We start from the raw sequence: 25,477 nt of genomic DNA, 5'->3' as shown, positions 1-25,477 counted from the left end.
TAAGACAAAACAGCTGCTAATTAGTTACATAATCATAGCAAATCTTAATCTACAGCACTGTCATGTGAGTTCTCTTTGTCTTTGGTACCCCATGTATCTCAATTTTTTTTTTTTTTTTTTTTTGTTTAGCGGGACAGCTCACTGGAAACTCTTCAGTGGAACTGTATAGGCAGGTCCTTCTGTCTGGCTGTCGCTGTGTTGAGCTAGATTGCTGGAAGGGTCGACCTCCAGATGAAGAACCATTTATAACTCATGGCTATACCATGACAACTGAGATTCCATTTAAGGTAACTTTTAATCATTATGATCCATGTTCTTAACTTGGTCATGAGAAGCCTCTTTCTTTGCATGCCTGTTTTTCTATCTCCATCTGTGTTTACCTTTGTGGGGTTTCTTCCCTTTGTGCAGTTTCAAAACTGCATTTTGTCACATCTTCCATGATGAGTTTCTAACGTATGTCGCACATGATTTGGATGTGGGAGTAGTCTCTGTGTACCCTGTATGGTATGTGACTGGGTGTAACAGTGACCTGCATCAGTAGATTGTTGCTTACCTATATTTTGAAAGAGATCTCATGATTTTTGACGAGTCCTGTTTTGTACCCCAGAATGGTATGTTAGTTAGTGAGGAGCCCACTGCTAATATTCAAGCTGTTTATGCAGGCACTGCAGACTCTTACTAGACTGTGAGATTGCTAGGTATGCTGCTTGCTGGAGACTGAAGATTTCCTGCAACTCCATGTCCTAGTACCATTATTTACTATGCTGCTTTCCTTCTGTTTTCTTCTGTCACACCTGCTTACTGCATTCTACTTGTTTGTCTCATATATGAGATACCATTCTAAACTTAATAGCTTAAAGGACTGATGTGGGAGCTTCTGTATAGACTGCTAAGCAAGGCCAAGTGAAGATGCACCCAGTGATGGCAAAATCTTAACTGCACATTTTTGCTTCATACCTCCATACTCCATACATGCTGTGTTTGGTTTGCTTTACTTATGAATTCTGTGTAGTGAATTGTGGAGTCTGGGAGAGAAACCCAAGAGTGCACAATTACAGGTATCCCAAGTTATTCTTCAGGGATTTGGCATGTAAGAGGTAGTATAGAATAGTAATAAATTGCATCTCAAATGTAAAACTTGGACTTTGAAGTGAGTATCTGAAAGATGACTGTTGGTGTTCACTGTTGCTCACGAGATTCCTTGTACGTTTCTGGATTTTGTCTTCTTTCACCCTCTGGATCAAACTGCTTAACTCTCTTGTGTCTTGTTGGACTTCTATCAACGTGTCCTAGAATAAGTGAACTCTTAAGCACACATTTAACCTTGTAGATAGTATCCAATCTACAACGAAAGGAGGTTGTTGCATTGTTGCAGTACTGCTACATAATCTGCTGTGAGTTTAGTTACACTTCATCTGATCTAGGCATCTCTATTGAACATTAATTTGAAGTTACCAAACCTCATTAGAAATTGCCAAGAGACAACCTGTTAGAAAAATAATTTAATAAATAGGTACACAAGTAAGCACAGTAATCTACAGCTGATGGCATCTAGAACAACATTCCGTCAAGCACTTTCGTCCATGAAACATCAGGACTTCATCAGAACAAAATGCAGATGTGTCAAACCACTTAAATACTTAACAATACAATCAATTCGATTATAGTTTTGTTTATAGTTAAGTACTAGGCTAGCTGCCCTTGTGAACCATGTTAAGCCTAGCCAGTTTTCCTTATTGAGAATCAAACCCCCATACTCTTTGTCTATGAGGTAAACACTTTATCCATTATACCAACAATTAAAACCTGTAAAAAATGACATCACATCAAGAAATTCAATGATTTAAAAAGATACAAAACCAGTTGTTATAAAACTGTAGATTTGTATTTTAAAATTGGCATTAAGGAAATACTGTAGTTTATACCTGGACTTACAGTGGCGTTCAGCCTGAGTTGCCATAAAAATTCCATGGTCTGCAACTTATTCTGCCAATACCCCTCTAATGTATTCTTTAACTATAACTAATATACCAAACGAAACCCTGAGCAATTGGGGGGGGGGGGTCCAAGTGCCTGTACAAACCATTATTCTCATTTTTCATTCTAATAGCATATAAATGCTCATAAATATGTTTATGAAAGACTCTGTCAGTCTTCCCAATATAAAAATGTTAACATCTGGTGCAACCTCTGATGTATACCAACCCCTTAGACCCACAATTTCCTAACGCAAGTCTAACCGTCATAAGGGCGTTACCTACAAAAATGGTACTCTCCTCTAAGATGTACCTACAGTAACCACAGGCTCCACATTTCATGGTTCCTTTGGAATTCAAATTAACTGGGACATTCGGGTGTTCAAGTAGGTATTTCAGACTAAAATCAGTTTTATAAACAAGTCTGGGGGTATTACCTACAACTTGAAAAATCTCATTATTACCCCTAAATAATACCTAGTTTTTCTCTAAAATATTCCTAACCTTACCACTAATGTCACCATAAGTTAGGACCATGGATTGAACATGATCCTTTATTATCTTGTAACTGATTTATCTCAAGGGGTGTACCCAAAAGGGGTACGTACCTAGTCCCGCAGCCATTAATGACCTGCTCACAAGTCTGGGTAACTATGTTCCTAGGGTAACCCCTATCTATGAGAAACTGAACTAGAGTCCCCATTTCATACCTACAAACATCCAATTCCGAACATATCCTGGCAATTCTGACCATTTGACCTTTGGTGATATTTTTCTTGACATGTAGAAGGTGACATCTTCTAAATTCCAGATAATCATTGGAAAAAGTTAGCTTCCTAAAAATTTTGGAACTCAAGATTTTGTTAACCATATCTTTAATCAAAGTTACATCCAAAGAATCCACTCTCTCTTCGGAATGGTTAGACGTAAATTTAAAATAATCACCAGTACTATTAAGGTACTCCAAAAACTGTTCCTGCTAACCTGGGACCTTCCACAAAATAAAAACGTCATCAAGGAACCGCAAATAAATATACCAGTGCTCGCGGAAGGGACTCGACAAAATTTATCTCTTCTCCCAGGAATATATTACCAGGTTTGCAAACAGTGGAGCAGATCATGCCCCCATTGCAACACCCCAAACTTGTCTAAAGTATTCCCCTGCAAAGACAATTTTGTTTTTTAAATAACTTCCATGACCAACATGTTAAATTTAAAATTGAACCCCTTAGAGAAATTTTGTACATTAAAGCTTCCTGAAACAATTCCAACCCTTCCTGGTGAGGAATACAAGTAAAAAGGTCTACAACATCTGTGGTCAAAAAACAAACAAACTCAGAGTAATATTCACCTTTTATTCTAAGTCCCAGGAGTCTCTTAGAATATGTTCAATCTCACTCATAGAATTCCTGATTAACCTGTCCACAAATATACTCAATGGGTAAGTGGAACTGTTGTGAGAAGTCACAGTGAGTCTATAGGGGGTAATTCTCAATACTTTTATGAACCTTCAGATTCCGAAGATAGTTGAGATGAAAGAATGTTCAAAAAATTAAACATTTCTTCATTGTAGTACCCTGGAACAAGGAATCCTCTAAAAGAAGTTGAATTTTCCTGTGAGCTATATTCACATCATTCCGTGACACTACTTTGTATTTGTCTTCACAATGTAAAGTAGTAAACGTTGATATAGTCCGTCTTTTCTACATTAACCATCCCACCCCCTTTATCTGGCTTCATGAACCGTAGGTTAGTATTAACCCTGAGTTCATTCAGTAATCTCCTTTCCTCATGTGTTAGGTTGTAATACTTTCTCTTATGAGTGTGAAAACATTCAGTAATCTCCTGGGTACATACTTGCTCAAAGGTAGTGATAGTAAGATACTGAGGAGGACTGAAACAATGTTTCTTTCTAAATAAAATTCTGCTATCAATATTTCCGTTGTCCAGATCTTTAAACATGACTTGAAAGTTCAACATTCGAGTGTATAACTTTAACTCAGAGTTTTTACAACATCAACCCTTTTGGCTGGCACAAATTTAATACCATTTTGCATAAGGGAAAAAAGATTTTCATCTACCTTTAAACTAGTGTAGTTAAAAATGTTGAAATCTTGGTGACTCAGTAATTTACCACCAAATGCAGTTAAAATTGGACTTTCAATTACTGATATAACGCGCTACAATCTATCTGTTGTAACTGACCTTCCTCCATCTCTGCCCCTGAGTTTTGTTTCTCCATTCCCTTGGTCCTTGGTGGAATTCTAAAAAAAACATCATTACCTCTGCCTCTGTTTTGATTTTTATTTTGAAGCTTTTCGGGCCTTCGGTGGTGGTGGGGGGGGTACTCTTGCTCATATTCTAAGTCATTAACATTTACCATGTCATCGTTAAAATCCCTTTCTCTAATGTTTTGGTCTTGGATGTTGTTAGCATCCCTATCCCTCCCCCAAGTATCATTACCTTTGTTCACTATTTCATAAGACTTGGGGAAGGGATATGCCATTTTATCTTTATATTCTACTTCATCTCTGTGCAATTTTTTCTGTTTGCATTTGAAATTTAAATTTGCTTATGTTTGAAATTTAACTTTGCTAACTGTTCAATTTTATCGAACATGTTATCATATTTAACAGAAAAATTTAAAAATAAGGCATCATGTACCACATTCTCATTCAATTTGTTAACTTCGCACATTAATTCATTAATTTTCTTATTAATTGTTATAATGAAGTAGAAAAACAGCAACCTTACACTAAAGGTCTTCTGCCAAACAACACCCAACATATGAAAAAGCAATAGGAAAGCAGAAACCATCAGGCCAAGCTGCAAAACACTGACTTATTAAAATCAAAAATTATTAAAACAATAAAAGTGCACAATGAACACTTTCGGGCACAAGACCCTTCATCAGATAATCAAACAAGATCCACTGATATCTTAAAATATACAACCAATCAGTTGTCAGTATTGCACTTTCCTTTTCTTCAAAACAGGTTTTAAGGGAACAATCCCATTTAAACATGGGGCTTTCAGTCACTAGTCTAATAATCCACTTAATGTCACTGTATTCCGTATGATTAACCAAATCACCCCTCCTAATATTCTTGTTTATAATCTGTATCACCATAAATAAAAATGTGTGTTCTACATTCACTTCTTTATGTTGATGTAATGCATTATGTATATTTCTTAATTTCATGTCTGAAACATGCTTTACTATTCTATTTTTTAGCCTACAATTTGTCTTTCCTACATAAAATGAAGTACAGTTCTGACATACTGCTAAGTAGATAACATTCTGCGTTTTGAAGTCAGCGTATCCTTTCAAAGAATATTCTCGCCCTGTCCTAGTGTCAATAAGTTATCATGCATAATATATTTACATGCATTATGTATGTGCCTCTCCGCTGTGTTGCTAATTTACAAGTGGTATGTAAACCTGGTTCTTGACATAATGTATCCTTTAAATTTCTATTCCTTCTGAAAGTAAACATTGGTCATGGTCCTACAGTATTAGCAATCTTAGTGTCTGTAAAACTTTCCAGTTATGTTTAATAATATGTTTAGTAATTTCACATATGCCTCCTGCATCATTACTGTATGTGAGGAACATATGTATTCCCCCATTTTTCTTCTCCGTTTTTTTATCCATTCTTTCCTCCCCAGTTGAATCTTACTTTATGGAGAACCATGCGCTCATTGATGTGATGATGTCATGATTTTTTTTTTTTTTTTTTTTTTTTTTTTACAGTTTTTGATTGGTGAGTTTAATTGTATTGTTCGGTATTTAAGTGGTTTTACACATTTGCATTTTGTTCTGATGAAGTCCTGATTTTTCATGAGCGAAAGTGCTTGACTGAATTTTGTTCTGGATGCCATCAGCTGTGGATTGCTATGCTTGCTGTGTACCTACTTATTAAATTGGTTTTGTCAACGGGTTGTATCTTTGCAATTTCTAACGAGGTGTGGTATCTTAGTGTTTGTGAATACTTCGTAGGCACACTGCTTGCTTTTATTTGGTTAATTAATATTAATTTGAATTTTTTTCTGGGACAAACTGCTTAAGTGTTGAATTATCTGGTTCCTGTAGAAGGTTTAGTGTGCATGTTCACCATGTGTTTAACCAATATATGCTTGTATATTGCTTGGCAGATGAGTTTGTTTAAAATACTTTGTCTTGCCTAGCACAAAAAGTGTAGAGGGCTGAGGTCATGATTTCATAGGCTTTGTAAGAGTTTCAAGATAACTCTCTCCTGACCATTTACACCTTCCAAGAGATTACCATTAGTCTTTAATCCCTTTCTGTAGGAAAGTGAGACCATTCAAAACTGGGGTGAATTTGGGGGTACCCATCCACTCTTCAAGATGCTGTTTGAAGAATGTTACTGTTTCCACCTCAAACTCACCCAAAACATAAAAGAATCATGGGCAGTGGCGCAGACTGCAGATGGGTGCCTATCAAGGGAGGAGTTGTATAGAACAAATGTGGGGCGCAGTATCCCCTACATAGGAGAACACAGATTAAACACTGCACACCGTATCAAGACTAGCCACTTGACTGTGTGAAAATTGGCTCTAGATTTGATCATGTTCACTAATGTCACCAAAATGGACATGGGTATGTGTGTGTAATAAGTGGGTCGATGTGCCTGCCTACTCTGACCTACACCAGGGACTCGTGGTAATGGTGATTGAGGGGTGCTATATGCCACTGTTGGTGAGTCTGTGCCCACCATAAAGTGAGCAACCCTGAATCAATAAGCTACTTGCCAACAGCCGGGTTACTTCAGGTAGCTTTGAGTGAAACCTGATTGTAAAACCAGTCAACCTGCCAAACTTCAACTAAGGATTGCTACACTCCATATAGATTCAGTGACAAAGAGGTAGCTTGGAACTGGATGACATGATGGTAAGGAATGGATTAGATAGCCTTTGTATTCAAAGACAAGGTGAAACGAAAGTGCAGCAAAGCCAATCATCTTGGGATCCAGAGTCTGCTACTCAAAAGAAGGACAGATTACAAGTGATGTGGGAATTGTGGTGAGTTAGTGTCTTCTGAGGACTATGAGAGATGTCATCAGAATTAGTGAGAGACTTACGGCAGTCAGACTCCAGTGTAAAGATAGGGTAGTATTCGTAATCTCAATCAATGCTCACAGCGCATAGTTGTGATTGTGAGGAAAAAAGTGCATTCAGGCAGCAGTTGCAGGGCCTACTAGATAAATCAGGACCCTGAATGCTAATATTAGAGCAGAGAGAACAGGGATATATTGACCGCTTGGATCCAAATGGATGAGGCAATAACAATACAAAATTAGAGTGTTCTAGATTTCTGTTTGTCAAATGTCTTGACATGGTTCTGAAAGAGAGTCTGCCATAAGATCGCATACAAGAGTATCCAACATGCAAATCAGACAGATTTCCTCTTTGTAAGGAAATGGTATGTTGACATAAGGAAAGGGGAATGCTGCTCCTGAAATTGCAGATAAAATGTATAAAGTTCCTCAGTCTTTTAAGGTTTTATACACTCATCCCATACCCAACTCAGCAGTTTTAGCTTTAGTTAATCTTACTGTTGCTAAATGTTTGGTTAATTCCAATCCTCCTCTTTCTGACAAGGGTGGGAAGGTTATTTATAAGTATGGGGAAAAAAGTGTATGCTTCTGTAACTTTGATTTTCAGAATTTAGAATGGTCAGGCTCACATGTTAAGGTTTATTTTGACTAATTGCGAAAGTATGAGGAATGTTTTGTAGAGGTTTGCCTGCCTGTAGATGACGTGAGAAATGAGATTTTAAATTCTCCTTTGGATAAAGGTTTCATTTTTGGTTCCTCTACTGCAGAGGTTCTCAATGTGTGATGAAATGGGTATGTTGATACTGGGAATCTTTTCAGCCTTCCTTTTCCAACTTTTGCAAGGGATTGTCTAACCTTTTATCCAATTTCAACAAAATAAAACCAATGTACAGGTAAACAGACATTTAATCAAAAATGGCAGGGGGTTCCAAAAAGAATTCAGGAATCCCTATAATCAAGGATAGACCAACAAGTCAAAATGATCATTTAAGAGACCTTGTTCTCAGTAAGCACCCCCCCCCAAAAAAAAAAATCTTGCAGTCAATTTTCCCGTCAAGAAAGTCTGAATATCCACTTTTCTCTTTGACAAGTGTTTCAGACAAATGGGTTCTGAAGATCATTCATCAAGGTTACAGATGGCAGTGGGAGGTAATTCCTCAACCACTAGACCAGACTCCTTATATCCTCCTGACATTCAACACATGCTGTCTAAGTGAGTGACAGAACCAGTCCTTCTTTTCCAGGTTCAGAAATCTTTTTATTCAAGTATGTTTTTAGTGCCAAAGAAAGAAGATGCTTGAAGACCACTTCTGGATCTTCTTAAACCTGTTTGTTATAATGCCTATGTACAATATTATGTCACTTCACAATCTATTACATCTTTTGTCTCATTTAAGTTTCATGGATACACTACATTTTTAAAAAAATTATCACATCCCTATTCATCCAGACTTCAGGCATTTATTAACGTTTTGTGTCTGGATCACATTATCAGTTCTCTGCCAGTACCTCTTTGGACTATCCACTGCACCAGGAGTGTTTGCAGCATATTTAGCTCCATTTGTAGCTCATTGCAGGCTTCAGGGTATCCACATTCTTCCATATTTAGATGACTTGCTTTTCTTTGCAGAGTCTTTTTCAAAGTGTCAGGAATCTTTCACTTGGATGAGAGATCTGTTGTGCAAGCTGGGATTCTGAGAGGACATTCAAATGTCTTTCCTGACTCCTGCAGACAAGATTGTGTTCCTGGGGTGTCAGAATCTTCAGTTCAAAGAGTTTTTTCTACCATTGGAAGAAATAGATCTGTTTCTAAGGTTTTCCACTTGGACTTTGGTCAATGTCCGGGAATGACTCAGGATTTTGGGTCTCATGGCTTCTGTAAGTCTCATGATACCCCTGGCAAGACTCCACATGAGAAAGATACAATGGTATGTGAAGTTCCATTGGCCTCAGCACTAAATTCTTTCTTTTCAAATACCAGGTGCTAGGGTTTGTCAGAAGAGAAATCACTTGAAGACAGCAAATTTCCCTAAACTGAGGTCTCACCTTCTCTGTCCCGGGTCAAAAGCAATCTGTCACCACAGACACCTTGGATTTTGATTGGGGAGAAGTTTCAGGAGGGATAAAAGTGGAAGGTGTGTGGGACACAAAAGTCAGATGCAGACACAAGGATATAAAAGAAATGTTTGCCCTAATCAAGGCACTCAACTCTCTGAATCATTTTTGGTCCCCTGGTCCTCTTGAAGTTGTTACAGACATTACACTGTAGTGTGGCACCTCAACAAGCAAGGGGGACGTAGTTGCACCCTTTTTGCAGACTAGCCATGCTAGCTTGAGGTATACCTTCATAGCACAATATTACTGTAAAGGCATCGTACATTCCTTCAGCAAAATTGTGTGGCAGATGAGCTGAGCAGGAAAACACAGACCCTCATGAATAGAAACTAGATTGGGGGTCTTTTGTCCGTCTGTGGGGAGTTCAAGTAGATTTATTTGCCTCCTCTATGAACAGTCCGTTGTCAAGATTCTGCTCCAGGACTCCATGCAAGAAGGCCTGGAAGAGTGATGCCTTTTCCTGACCTTGGACAGGAATGTTTCTACATGCTTTTCCATCCTTTCACTCATATTCAGGGTACTTGTGAAGATTATGAAGGAATATCTCCCAAGATCATTGCTGGGATTCCCTTCTGACCTGGGCAGCAGTGGTTCTTCCTTCTTTTGGAAAAGGCCAATGATAGTTATTCTCGGTCTAGATCAGGTTTTGCTAGGACCATTCTGTAAAAAGTCAACAAAAGTCCACTTTTTCCACTTATTCTTATACACCTATATTTGACAAATGTGGTTGATGCTTTGGTAATTTCGTGTTACTGGTCTTCTTTCTACCTGTTTATCTCCATCTCTCAACTCCAAATTCCCAGTCAGTTCACAGTACTCTGATTCTTCTGGTCCACTCCTGTGCTTTTCTCTGTCTGTCAAGCATTTTCCTTTGGATCACTGGAAAGGGTTTCACGGGCAAGTCTGTCCATGTGCTTTATTACCAGAAGAATGAGAAGCAGTCACGTTCCGTTTGATGGCTCTTTTTTTGTTGGACAGACTCTTGCATTTCCTTAGCCTGTTTTGCATCAAAGAATGACTTTGACTAGGCAAAAATAGTTTTAAGACAGCTGGATACAGCAATGCAAATCTCACAGCTGCTTCTTTACATTCTCTGATTACTGGAGTAAATTTGTTTCTTTTCTGCCTGTGGAAAATGATTATTCACTGTACATCAAAAGGTTCTCCTGTTCGATTCTCGGCTGGAGTGCCTTCTGTGTGGAGTGGAGTCTGCATGACCTCCCCATGGCCGAGTGACTTATAAAAACATATGCAGGTAGGTGCATGCTTGAATGGGTGTGCCTTATTTGAAGGTTGGGTGTCTGGCTGGCAACTCGGCATGGTAATAATCCACTGCCAGTAATTAGCAGAACGGAGTTCCGCTGTGGCGACCTCTAACCGGGAAAAGCCAAAAGACAATTATTCTGTGCATCAAACACTCTAGTGTCTCCAGTGTATACTTTACCCCTTTGCCACAGTTTTCTTAGGATCAGCTGTTTCTTCTGGTAGGTTTGCATCTTTACCAATAGCAGTCTTGACTGCTTTCTGATGGTCAGATTTGGGGTATAAACAGTGTGCCATGTCACTTAACAGTTCCTGCTGTGGAATAGAAGTCTAGATGCTTATTTGTGCCTTCATAAAAGCCATGCAAAAATCCATGGGCTGATACAGATGTAGTGTCCCCAGCTGTTGGGTGCAGTATGCTTCCCAATGACTGTGAAAGTAGGCTTATTAGACCACTTTGGAAAAAGTATTTACAGATGCAGCCCTGGTCTTCGTAGCCCTGAATTGTCAAACCAGCATGGTTGTGTCACAATGCGGTTGTAAAGGAAATCCTGGAAAGAGTATGAGGGAGTAAGTGATGAGTCACTGAAGGCAAAATTACCAGTCCACTTTGGACCATTGAGCAGATAGAGACGTGCCATAAAGTATGGTTATGATGTGTCCGATGCAGTGTCTACTGCTGCTGTTACCACCACCACTGCATTGGTCATTAGAAGTGACTCCTGGATAAGGATCTAAAGGTGCAGTCCTCTCTGATAAGTTCTGCTTGAGCAGAGGAACCGGGCAAGGGTGTCCTTTTTTCCCCTTTGTTATTTGCATTATATTTAGAACAAGTGGCAAAGAAAATAAGTGAATTAGAAATTCAAGGATATGATTGGTATGGTAGTCAAGAAAAGGTTGATGTATTTTCAGATGATATAATTTTAAACCTGACAAAATCAGAAAGAGACATTACAGTGTTTTGGAACATTTTCAGACAGTTACAGATCTTTTTGGGATATAAAATTAATGAAGCTAAAACAAAGACGGTAACGGTAAATTATGTACCCACATATGAATTAGTTTTGCATTATCCATATTTTTGGGGACATGATAAAATAAAGATTTAGGAGCATGGATTAAAAATGATTGTATTGTGGCAACTAAGGTTATTTGGGAAGAGACTAAACAAAAGGTAATAGAAAGACTAAGAAAATGGAAGCTTTGTTATATGGATAGTAAGAAAAAGCAGTTAAACTGTTTTTAAGTCTTGTACACAAGTCAGGCATATTTTTAGCAACCAGAGGAGTTGTGTGGATAGCAGTTAATAAAGAGCTGAAGGACTTTTTCTGCGAGCAGAAGACTGCAAGGGTCAAGTGTGCTAAATTGATTCTTCAGTAGAACAGTTCAGATTGGGATTACCCAATGTGAAGGGGTATTTCAGAGCTACACATTTAAGGCACCTTGACATAGTACAAGTAGAAAACTATAATTCAAAGTGGAAAGGGGTGATTAAACAGGAGAGAAACTCAAGAAACAAGGAAATACTGGGATTATGCATGCAGGCCTTTAAGGATAATAATAACCCACATGGTTAGAATTGCTGGAGCCATGTCAGGCTCCAAACCAGTTACAAGTGGCGTCCCACAAGGCTCAGTCCTGGAACCTCTCTTGTTCGGTATATATTTCTCGGAGGTACAGGCCAACACGGAAGGACTGTGGCTGACCAAGTTCGAAGATGACTGCAAACTGGACGCCATAATAGACTCTCCAGCCGACACAAGCAGCGTCCAAAAGGGCCTCATAGAAACAGACAACTGGTGCCAGAGCCATGGCCTCAAGCTAAATGCCAAAAAGTGTATAGTCATCTCCTTTGGCAAAAACAAAGTGCCCACAAATTACCACATAGGTGGTAATCCATTAAGTACAGAAGAAGTAATTAGGGACCTGGGGACCCAAGTTGATAGTCTCTCATTTGACATCCACGTGGCCAAAGTGGTTAGAAAAACATTTTATATAGCCCACCTAATCATGAAGGGATTCACATCTAGATCAGGGGAGGTCATTGTGCCTCTTTACTCATCCCTCATCAGGCCCATAATTGAGTACAATGCCCCTTTTGGGATGTACCTTACCAGACACCTGCAGCAACTGGAAAGACCCCAAAAGTACCTCACCAAGAGGATCAAAGGGCTCAAACAGATGCCATATGCTGCCCGGTTAAAGAAACTCCAGCTCTACTCAGTGGCATACCGCCTGTTCAGGGGTGAACTCTGCCTGACGTATAAAGCCATGTTCAACCCGGAATTAATGGACATGCTGCACCTCAGAAAATCAAAATCCCATCGAGCTACGCGCTCGAGAGACTTGAACCTCAGCACTGAAATAAATAGGACATGCTGGAGGGACAGATTCATAACCCAGAGGCTCCCTTCACTCTGGAATAAAATCCCAGTCCAGGTTAGGCAGAGTCCCTCATTGACTCTCTTCAAGAGGAATCTTGATGAGTGGATGGGAGATCGTAGGTTTAAACCGGGTATCACTTCTGTGTCACTGTTAGACAGAGGCACAGTATACTAACCTCGAAAAAGGGCATAGCAAAATTAATTTAAAATGGGTGGCGAAAGCCAAACACATTCTGGCTAGGCTTATAAATGCCCTGGGGGCAGATAGCCTAGTATGAACCTATGAACCTATAATAATCATACAAAATATTATATCTATAAAGTAGCAGAAAGTATCCTAAGAACCAAGTCAAAATACAGGAAGGAGAAAGGAGATTCTGCCTATAGGGATGACTGCAGTAAGGATATTGGATGGTAGGCAAGAGGGGACTGGAATTTATTGGAGAAAACTGCAAACGAGCCACTGTATTGTGAGCAAATAAATAGAGAAGGAAAGATGATAAAATGGGAAGACCCCAAGAAATTATTTGGACTGCAGGTTAGATATTGTCTTCTTATCAAGGATAGATATCACTGTATAGGCAAAGAGAAAGAAATAGAGAGGTTCTAAATGAAAAACCAGCATTGGTAGAGTTTTCAGTAGAATCTAGAACAGAAGCTGTCATTAACAAAGGAGTAATTAGTAAATCATATAAAATGTTGCATAACTAAGAATCAATCAGAGGAGGTTAGAAAAGATTGGGAAGAGAGGTTTGATAAGCAATTCACAAAGAAACAATGGGATGATATATGTATGTCTCCCAAATATTCAACAAAATTGCTTGGAAATGTTTACGTAGATAGTTTTATACCCCAATTAGACTCCCGAGAATTTTTCCTCAGGTAGTCAGCAAATGTTGGAGGTGTCATGGGGAAGAAAGGGATAACTGGGAACATATTTTCTAGGAGTGTAGTGAGTTGGCAGACTTTAAGGATTCCCTGGAGGATGCACTGTCTGAGATGCTGGATGGGCAGATTGGTGTGACAAGGGGGATGATTTTTCTGAGCTGTGATGCAATATCGGAATTGCCTAAACATGGTAAGGTCTTGCTGTGTCTAATTATGGTGGCTACCAAAAAAGCAGTTACTAATCAGTGGAAATGAAAATCTAAACCAGCTATACTAGAAGTAGTGAATATAGTAACAGAGATAAAACGTCTGGAAATGAGATCTTTAGAAAAGGATAGGAGCAAACTACATAGGAAAAAATGGGAATTCTGGAAACAGTATATACAGGGGAGGAACAGGGTTTAAAAGAAGGCAGGACTTAAATGAGCTGTGTAATGTTTGACTGAAAATGATTGGGTAGATTATAAGTGATATATAATGTTTCCAACTGGGAGTCTGTCATTATGGTTTGTGATGTAAAATGCTTGCAACTAGGATTGTGTTGGTGTGGTTTGTTTTCATTTATATAAATGTATGATTGCCTGTGTTGTAAGTGATGGTTTAATAAATAAAGATGTTTCTTGTTAAGAAAAAAAAAGGCAGGAATTCAGTATTTTGTGTAATGTTTCTTAGGTTATATGATATGCACCAGTGTATGTGAAGTATAATATTTGTAAATGTGAATTTGTTAATACAGCTTGATTACTTTTATATAAATATAAATTTGCCTATGTCACAAGTGATAATTCAATAAAGATGTTCAAAAACAAAAGGATGTAATGGTGCAACTTCTTAATGCCCCATGTGGCAGTTATTGTTTGAGCACCCATCACCATTTCTGCCTTCCAGTTCCTAAAGAAGTAGAAATTATCTAACAAAGCAATATCCGTATTAATGTTTGCAGAGAAATAACAAACTGCAAGCTTTTGGGACATAGAAATATAAAGCCCTGACTGCAGCCCAGATGACCAGAGTATGATTAGTAGCTCAGGCACTTGGTGGCAGTGGCGTGGGGTAGGATTGGTGTGCCCATCTTAGTGGTGAGGAAGACAGAGCAGAGCTAGCTGCATTCCGCATTGGTACTCACACAGCAGGGGCTGGGATACAGATGCTTGGCCTAAGGGAGTATGTTATGATTGCCAAGCTACCGATGGGTGGTAGCCTTCATGGAAGATGTGGGGAAACACATTCACCCACATAGGGAATGTATTGTTTGCCTCCATGATAAAGCAGATTGCTTTTCTCCTTGCTCAGGGGGTAGAGTTAAGATACTAAATTGTGCCAATTACAGGGATATCAGTGAGAGTACAAACACCCTCAAGACTGCCTGAGTGATTCCTCCTTTTTAGATAGCTCTTGCTTCAGCTCTGACTGAAAGCTCCAGAGCTGGGAATGAATGGTTCCCTGTCTTTTAGAAGGGAGATTTGAAGATTTGCTGGCATGGGGGCAAACAATCTCCTAGAAAAAAAAAAAAATGAAACAGAATAGACAAGGCTACATTAGTTCTGACTTCTGCTACAGAAAGCGAGAGAGAGATTTCTGGTACATCTAAACCTGAGCACGTTCAGATTAACTGCATGGAAGGTTTAACTGATTTTATTACCCCTTTTTGAACACTTTTATTCAGAGGATGTGCTAGAAATCATGAGACATGTTTAGTAAGCCAAGTGAAAGTAGTGTTTCCTTTGGTGCTGAAGGAGGAAACGGGACCCAAAAGGGAGTACAGGTGTCCCTGGTATCTGAACTACATGAATTGTTTGCCATAGGACTTTCATATTTATTTAGACATTTGTTGATGGGATTAGTCTGACTGGGCAGAAGCACTTTTTCAGCAGAGACCTGGGAGAAAAGCTCCAAGTAATATTAGATTGTAACAATTACATGAGTTGAGAATAAGTGGAAATAATGCAATTAATTACAGTCAGTTGTGAAGAGGAAAAAAAAAGAATACATATGTATCAATTAAAGAACATTTGTCACTTATTTATGCTGTCCGCGAGTGTATCCATCACTAACCACAAGGCCCTCATTTAGACAGTTTTTGAAGGGCATACTTCACCATAGATTGCCCAGAAAGAGAGTGACCTTAGCTTGGCATCTAAATTTTGCTTTAGAAAAATTAACCTTACGTAACTTTGAACCAGCAGCTACTACACAACTCGGACTTCTAAGCTGGAAAAACTGTTTTCTTAGCATCTATTTCTGCAAGTAAAAATTCTAATCTCCATGCCCTGGTGTGCAATGCACCCAAATTACTAATCCCCCTTTCATGCAAAAGGTAATAACCAATGCTTCCTGGCCCCCAACCCTGAAAACAAAGAAAGAAATTTGTACACCTAGTATGTGCATAAACAGTTTATTTTATTGGGTTAGAACAATGGGGTTCTGAAAAATCTACTTTCCTTTACTTTAAAGAAAGAGGATTTACCAGTTGCCAATTAAACCCATTTCTAAACGGCTGGCAGTCTAGGATGATAGGAGTTCACTTTACCTTTGGCAAAGGTATCACCTTAGCATTTCTTGGGAGAGGGAGTTAACTATTTTAGAAGCAGATACCTGGTCCTCAGTCCATATACCTTCCATATACTTAGTCTGGACTTTATTTCCAGGGCTAGGGATGGATTTGCTTTAGCTGTTTTGAGGAATTCTGTAGTTTGCTTTGCACCTTAGCCAAACTTTCCTTCCCTCCTCCCTTGGAGGGAACAGCTTTGGGACTCCTCCCTTAGCTCATGCCTCTACAACACTGGAACACAAAAAAGAATGTAGTGTAGCCGTGTAAGTAACTTACCATAATAGTAGATGTTTCCATGTCTTTACTGTTGTCCTACTTCCATCCAGCCATCCATCTTACTGTGGAGTTATTACTGGGTGGAATCTGGTATACAGGGTCCTTCTCCATCCCTTTTTACTATTTCGTAGCTCGGCTTCCTCTCTCTCTTTTTTCAGTGGTCCCTGGGAGACTGCATTTCATTTTGCCTAACTGAACCTTAAAAGGCAAACAAGTTAGAGAAGGTAAAGGTGTCTGTTTAGGAAGAAACAATGCTTCTCATCTTTGAGTGGCACAAGAAAGCACTAAAGGTAGTGTAGAAAATGCAAAATTTATTCCAGGATGTGCCAACATGCAAAGGAAGGTGGTATTAGGCTGATGTGAAGGGGAGAGATCTCTTAGCCCTGCCAATTTGGGCTAGATAGTCAACATCTGCCTGTGGCAGAGTTCCCATTGCTCATGACTGCAACAGTTGACATGCTTGAACATTTTATGTTATGTTAAAATACCTGTGCAGTTGTACTTTGTGGCTAAAAATCAGCCCAAACTATATTCAGTTCTTTCTTGCTTATAGTTGCTTAGTCTTGCTATAACCTCAAAGCTTTCTTTCAGAATTTTACAGAAAGGTAAGTGTTATGTTAGAGAAGTTAATCCTTTTTTTATGCTTCTCCATAACTTATAGCTATATCTGTTGCATTTACTGGTCAGTGTTCCATGGAAATTGAGTCTGTTTCCCAGAATATTTTGTGCAGGCCTGAAAAGCCTATGTGACTGCAGGTATCAGAACTTATATAAAGATTCACATTTGGAGAGCTTTTTTTTGCTTGGGGGACCCTCTGTTCTTGGTTAAGTGATATATTTGTATGGATTATAGTAAAAATAAACAGTAGTAGGAAGACCGCACAGATGCTTAAGCAATGGTTTCGGTTCCCTGCCAAATTCAGCAGAACTACCATCCTAATAGTTTCTTTTCACCAGGCAAGACAAAGGCAAGTTGCCAAAAGGGGGCAAAGACCATTACAGTAAATGATGGCAAACTGACAAAAAGGGGAAGATTTAACACCCTCAGGTATATGAACTCACAGGGGAACAGCAATGACTTAACAGAACTCTTCCAAACCCCACCTACACCCTCCCCAGTTTCACCTCCACTGTCCATTCAACCCCCCCCAAAATAGAAAGCCCTGTGGAACAGTTTATAAAAGATTTAAAAAAGGTCACTCTGGTCTTAAGAATCTTGGGGCAGGGATACTAACTTCAGTTTGTAAACCATCCAAGTATCTCATATTTCCCAAGTGCCCACAGAAAAAATACATCTAATAAAAAACAGTACCACTAGGCCTTTTAAACCCAGGGCTGTAGAGTAAATACCAGATCAGGAAATATGCACAATATTTTACTCAAGATTATTTCCAGTTACAAGAAAAGGTGGGCCATGGTAACAAACCTTAGATTTGTCCAGGCTAAAACACTGACCAGAATGAGGGGGTGCTCAGTCTTAACTCTGAAGTGAGAGGTCAAGTGTAGAAAGTGAAACCCAGGAAGACTGCTGGCCCAGGCAATATACTGGCAAAGTACTAAAATGGTGTGCAGATTAACTGTGCTCAGTTATGACACATACTTTCAAGCACCTCCCTTGCTCTAGAAAAAGTACCCTCTTGTTTCAAGGTAACAAATATCATCCCTCTTCCCAAAAAAGCCAATCCCTCTTGCCTGAATGACTACAGACCGGTTGCTTTAACTTCTAACGTCATGAAATGTTTTGAGAAGATTGTTAAAAAGCATCTGTCTGCAATTCTACCATCAACCTTTGATCCTCTGCAATTTACTTATTGGGCAAACAGGTCCACTGCTGATGCCATATTGATGGCATTGCACCTCTCACTTGACCATCTAGAAGTCTATGAACAACTATCTCAGACTGTTGTTCATAGACTTCAGTTCGGCATTTAATACTCTGGTTCCGATGCAACTTATCGATAAGCTAGTCAACCTTGGAATTAACAAGCACCTTTGTAACTGGATCTTAGACTTTTTTCAAAATAAAAACAGGCACCAATAGAAGTGGAATAAACGAACAAAAAAACTTTGTAGTGGAAGCGACAGCTGATTTATTCAGTACATAAAAGCACAAACTTCACAGCGTTTTCATCCACCGGACTTATCAGATGTATCAAATATTTTAAGCTGTAGCTTACCTATTTATAATTAATTAACCATTTAATAGTATAATCCAGCAACTAATTAAAACATTTAAAATAAACTCATCTATCATCATTTGTTCCTATATACGCTTGCTTTAGAATGTAATATTATAATGTAAACCGAGTGTGTAAAAACTTTCCACTTAAAAACCATTATAAACAGTCATACAAATTTATAGGAAATTGATGAACACATAAAAGTACTAACAAAGAAATAATGAAAAACTGATGCATTTGAAATGTCCATAAATATTCCTTTGAAAGTTAGTTAAAAACCATTAAAAAGAATTTCATACAGGAAAACTTGTAAAAAAAATATTCTTGTTAATATGCTTGTCCATAAAAATATGTGCGAAATATTAATATTTAAAACCTTTTGGTGTAAACAGTGAATAGAAGGAATGCTTTAAATCAAGTTTATGCAACAAACCCTATAATTTAGCTGCCCTCAACCTTAAAATGGGGGTAATAGATATATGCTCATTAAGACCTGGGAGTCTGTTAGCTTCCAGCAGTAACTGCCAATATACTTACCTAACTTCTATCCTATTCTCCCAACCCCCCCCCCCCATTGTCTTGATGTACCATTTCAATAACAAAAAAAAAAACATTTTGCTCCAGCGCATGTCAAAGTGTGTTTGTATATTGCATTGTTACCATCATGTATCCTGATATTTAAATGTTCATATATTCTTCTTTTCAGTTTCCGGGTGGTCTTTCCAACATAAAACGCACCACATGGTTTGCACAGGACTAAGTATATCAAGCCTTCACTGTTGCAATTGGAAAAGCTACCTCTCCTAATCATGTATTGCCTATCCGGAATGTATATTGAATCCTGTCTCAAAATATATGGACATTGGGCACATGTTCCACACTTAAACTTACCTAACTTTTTTTTCCAGTAGGTCTTTTGCAATTTTTCTCCAACAGTTCCATAACATTTTTACCTTTTTTGTAAGTGAATTGTAATGGATTTTTAAATAAGTTCTCCAATTCTGAGTTGGCAGCTAAACCTATCCCAATGTTGTGTAATAATATTTCTAATCTTAGTAGTTTTCCTGATTATAATACAAAACATAATTACCCCCAAATATCGCCTCAGTCTTCCGTCCTGTTATACCTCAACCTGTTCACATCCCAAAATTGGGGCAAATCTAGAGGTTCTAGCATTTTTAACTTCCACCATAACCTCCTTTACCATTTGTGCAGGATATTTCCTAGCCAAAAACATATCCCTCACCTTCTGACTTTCCTGTTCAAAATCCACCTCCTTAGATGTCATCTTACTACTACGAATTAATTGTCCTTTGACAATACTTTTTTATTTATAGGGATGTGAGCTACTAAAGTATAAATAAGAATTCAGGAAGGTATCCTTCCTGTATACTCTTGAGGTGTATTGTCGTAGGGATGTGTCCTTAATATAAACATTAAGAAGTTCATCTCTCCTTGGAAATATGGTGAGTAAATTTAAAAAATCAGTGATCCTGTTCAAATATTGTATAAATTCCATTAACTTAGCCTCTCCTCCCTTCCAGAAAATGCATATGTCATCTAGGTAGCATTTATAATGTACCCAATATTGTGCTATTTTGATTCAAACACAAATTTCTCTTCCCACATCATAAGAGCTATATTAGCATATGTAGGGGCACTGCATGACCCCATAGCTACCCTTTGTATCTGCTTGAAAAATTCGCCCTCAAATAATATAATATAAAATTTTGTTGCAAAACCAAATCCATGAGCTCAGTGTATACCAAAAAGGTATTGTGGTCCAAATTCCCATATTTGTTAATGACATCTTGAAACCATTCAGAGCCTGTGGAGTAAGGAATCACATTAAAAATGTTCTGTATATCCAAGGTAACAAAAATCATAGAATCAGAATACATGTTATTATTAATACTTCTTAGAAAAATCCCAAGAATCTTTTAAGATCCATTAGAAGTTACCCATATGTTCTTTAATTTGGTGTCTAAAAATCTGGCCAAGGGATAGGTTTTGGAACCATATGCAGCTACTATTGGTCTCATTAGGGAGTCTTCCACATTCTTATGCACCTTGGGTATCCCGAATATGGCAGGGATTCTAGGTTTTTCTACGCTAAGGTACTTATAGGTATCCTGATTTATTAAATTGTCATCCAACATTTCTTTTAAAGCAAAACTTTTGTGTATTCATCAATTTCCTATAAATTTGTATGACTGTTTATAATGGTTTTTAAGTGTAAAGTTTTTACACACTTGGTTTATATTATAATATTACATTCTAAAGCAAGTGCATATAGGAACAAATGATGATAGATGAGTTTATTTTAATTGTTTTTAATTAGTTGTTGGATTAAACTATTAAATGGTTAATTAATTAATGGTGGGAAGGGTTATAAATAGGTAAGCTACAGCTTAAAATATTTGATGCATCTGATGAAGTCCGGTGGATGAAAAACACTGTGATGTTTGTGCGTTTATGTATTGAATAAATCAGCTGTCGCTTCCACTACAAAGTTTTTTTTAGTCGTTTATTCCACTTCTGTTCGTGCCTGTTTTTGTTTTGAAATTCCTGGTCTATTCGGGCACCTTACCTCGGTTTTGTTGTTTGGATCTTAGACTTCTTGATCAACAGACCACAGAGGACATGTGTAGGAAATAACACCTTGGGGTGCATAATTCTCAACACCAGTGTTCGTGTACTCAGCCCGTTGATGTTCACCATCCTTACCCATGACTGTTATGCAAAACACAGCTCCAGTCATATCGTCAAGTTTGTAGATGACACCATGGTCATGGGCCTCATCAAAGGAGGAGAATGAAAGATATGAGGTCAAGTCTCTGATCGACTGGTGTGTGAGAAACGACCTAGACCGGAACATCAGTAAAACAAAGGAAATCATCATTGACTTCTGGAAAAGGTCAGCTGCCCACTCATCATTCAAGATCAACACTAAAGAGGTAGAAAGGGTTAAAACTACAAAATATCTAGGAGTATACATTTCAGAGGATCTCTCTTGGAATGTGAATACTGGTCAATTGGTCAAAAAGGCCCATCGACATCTCCACTTTCTGAGAAGGCTCAAAAGAGAAAAGCTCCCACTTACTGTTCTCTCCACCTTCTACAGAGGAGGTATTGAGAGCATTCTCACCTGCAACTTCACTGTTTGGTTTGGGAACTGCACAGTAGCTGAAAAGAAGAAGCTACAGAGAGTGATGAGAGTTGAGAAAATCATGGACACCTGTCTACCATCAATCCGTGCTATTCACAGCAAGGAGCTTTAAAAGAGCCCACAAGATACTTAATGACTACTTGCACCCTGCACATGGCTGGTTTTACTCAACTGTCATCTGACAGGAAGTACCGCAGTATTCACTGTAGGACCTCCCGATTCATTATCTGCTTCTACCCAGTGGTGATGAGACTTATTAACTCTGACACCAGCCCTAGTGACTCCACCACAAATTAACTTAAGTGTTTTGTTTGGAATATGCAATATTTATTTATTTACTTAGTTATATATTTACATTCAAGTACAATTGCCTGTTACTTTATGTAATAATGCATAGAGTGACAATTTTAGTTCATGTGCAATAACCAATTTTACCTATCATGCTGCTACTGTACAGTATTTATATGACTACATGGTGAGTTAGCTTTTTTGTTATGTTCTTGGGGCATAGCCACTAGTCTCTAATTCCTTTACTTGATATGTCTTATTGTTGTATTTGTTGTATCCTATGCTTCTGTACTTTCATGGTGAGCTGATACTCGAAATTTTGTTTAGGATTACACATGTGTAGTCCTAAATGACAAAGTTTACTTTGAATGTTGAATTTTGAATCTAAATAAGCTTCTAAAAGTTCCAAAATTAAGAATGGTAACCCTGCAAGGCCTTTTGGGTCTGTCTTTCCTTCAGCCTTTGTTTACCATAGACCTGAAATGCTTACCTCTATTTACCTGTAGGGAGGAAAAATTGTCTACTGCAGAACCAAGGGCATTCACATGTACTCCTACCTGGATGACTACCCGCTACAGGCTCCAAACTATACAGTAGATGCAAACAGCTCTTCAGTTAATCCTGGCTTACTGCCAAAGTCTGATTATTTCTGAACCTGCTAGAATCTCAACTAATATGCTCCAGATAAGCCTACTTCCTGGGAGGTCTTCCAAACAATAAAAAGCAGATGACATTGCTTCCCTCAGAGAAGGTGCTAATCATAGCCTTTTTTCACCTCCGTAACACAGCAAAAGGATACTACAGCAGTTAGTTCCTCATAACACTAGGGTCTATAACCTCAGTCTTGATGGTCCCTCAGTAAAGGCTGCATACATGCAAACCACAGTGGGATCTAAGGAACAAATTGTGCCTTCATGCCCACTTTCTGCTACCTAGTATCAAGAAAGTGCTGCCATGGTAGATACAACAGGTGAGCCTCAACCATGGGTCCGATTTAAGCTAGGATGCACCATCCAGACAGTCACCATAGACTCATCAGATGCAGTCTAGGGGCCAACTCCGTGAATCTCTTTATCCAAAGGACCTGGAACAAAGCTTTGAGGAAAAAGCACATCAGTGTCAAATAGATAACAGTAATTTTAGTCAAATTTGTCACTCATAGGTGGTTCATTCATATCCTTGCAGACAACACCAGCTACTACACACAGGGACTAAAAGTGGAGGTGTCTCAATTTACATCAAAAATGTACCTCAAAGCTGGTCAATCAGGACAATGCATTCGAGCTTCTCCAAGTTCAAATCACCATAGGCAAACTCCAGTACCACTTTCTTGCAAGATATAGGTCCCCTTCTATAACCCTGGAAACCCATACCATGTATTTAAACTTAATGGAAGCACTCACCATCCATCCCAATACCATATTCATGGGCGTCGTTAATTATCCCACTATTAACTGAGAGTCATATACGACACCAAACATACAGGCATGGAAATTCCTGGATTTCATAAACACAAACTCCGTGGACCAGATTGTCGAAACACCAACAAGGGGTGCAACCATACTGGATCTGATCCTCTCTAATATGGATGAGTGCTGCACACCTCCCTAGTGTAATGTCTTCTCTGGTAAGGTCAGACCACAGAATGGTCTCCATTGAAGTAAAAAAAACCTGGAAACCCAGCAAACTCTGAAATATTCAGGAACTACTGTAAGGCTAACTTTCTACTATTATGTAATAACCTGTCAAAATTCCAAGCCCCCATAAACCCTGAGAACACCGCTGTCTATGCAGAACTGTTCACAGAAGCCCTATACAAGTATGTTAATAGCTGCATAGAGGCATCTGTACTCACCACAAAAAAGTACAAAACTAACTCAAAAAAACAAGCCACACTGTTGGAATCACATCGATAGGCTGTATAATAGAAGGAAGAAAGCCGTGGCAAAAATTAGGAGGTACAGCACTCAGCAGGATAAGCCCATGCTCATCAAACTAAACAAACAATTCAGAGGACAAATAAAGTCCACCAAAGCCAAATTTTAGGTAAATTTGGCCTCCCAGGCCAAGGGCAACCACAAGGTATTCTTTAGCTATGTCTGCAACCTCAGAGGCAATACACAATTGTATGCAGAGCTCATTGTAAATGGAACCAACTATACTGAGCCAGAAAATATAGCAAACCTACAGGCTGACAAAATGAGCTCCAATTTTACCCCTCTGTCTCAATCAACCTTCCTAATTTACTTACTGGATGCTCAAAAATTTTTTGTCACAAATATCAAAGCAACAACTGCAACCATGGCAGGGGACTGTTCCAACATTATATACTACTTGATTCACCAAATTCACCTCAAAGTCTTAGTAACATAATTTTCTCTAAGTTATTCATATTTCTGTATGCAGATTGAGGTGTGTTACCCAGTATTATACGCAATTCAGGCTGAGGCATTATAATCCGCCAGCTTTTTTTAATTATTGTCTCAACAAATTTAGTCATACAGTTATAGGTAGTAACATACCTTAACACAGGAAGTGGATTTTCACCCTCTTCTTTTGTGGATAAATAGTTACTACAATATGGGGGTGCCTGTGAAAGTCTATTCTTCAGTATATTATCTCTTATTCCTATAATATATTTCATATCATAATCTCTACTTTGGAATTCTTCACATAGAACTCACATTTTCTCTGGTCTGTATTTAGTCTACTAACTCTTAATAATTGGCTTTTAATAATGCCACCAAATACATGTCGAGCATGCATGCTTTTCGCATGCCTGTATTTATTCACCTGTACACTCTTTCTATACACACGTTTCTAATTTATTGTTAAGATCTTTATAAATTTCAACGTCTAAGAAGGACATTTTATCATAAGAAAAATTCATAGTGAACTTTTGAAAGTCCGTGGTATTTAAATACTGTACAAAGCTGTACAAAGCACCTTAATTGCTATTCATCTCCTTCCCATAATAAAAAACAATCATCAACAAAATGCTGATAAAAAAGGATATTCTCTCTGAATAAGTTATCACACACAACATATTGCTTTTCCCATTGACTTAAAATGATGATAGTGTGTACAGGTGAATAAATACACGCATGCAAAAAGCATACCTGCTCGACATGTATTTGGTGGTATTATTAAAAGCCAGTTATTAAGAATTAGTAGACTAAATACAGACCTGAGAAAATGAGGAACAAATGGGAGTCCTATGTGAAGAATTCCAAAGTAGAGGTTATGATATGAAATATATTATGGGAATAAGAGATAATATACTGAAGAATAGAATTTCACAGGCACCCC

At 38.3% G+C, this 25,477-nt stretch overlaps 1 protein-coding gene across 2 annotated transcripts in view; it reads left to right on the top strand.

Moving 5' to 3' along the window:
• PLCB3 (phospholipase C beta 3) overlaps window positions 1–25,477 on the top strand; it is a 2,354,563-nt gene that overhangs the window by 1,539,702 nt on the left and 789,384 nt on the right. For both annotated transcript variants that reach the window (XM_044075790.1, XM_044075791.1), the window contains exon 11: window positions 130–287. In XM_044075790.1, the coding sequence (XP_043931725.1) occupies window positions 130–287 (158 nt within the window). The remainder of the gene's footprint in view (window positions 1–129; window positions 288–25,477) is intronic.

Source organism: Protopterus annectens, chromosome 6.part1 (genome assembly GCF_019279795.1).
Source record: "Protopterus annectens isolate FY-2018-M chromosome 6.part1, PAN1.0, whole genome shotgun sequence".
Classification (NCBI taxonomy): Eukaryota; Metazoa; Chordata; order Ceratodontiformes; family Protopteridae; genus Protopterus; species Protopterus annectens.
Note: the sequence above shows the minus strand (reverse complement) of the source record. Positions and strands in the feature narration are given on the sequence as shown.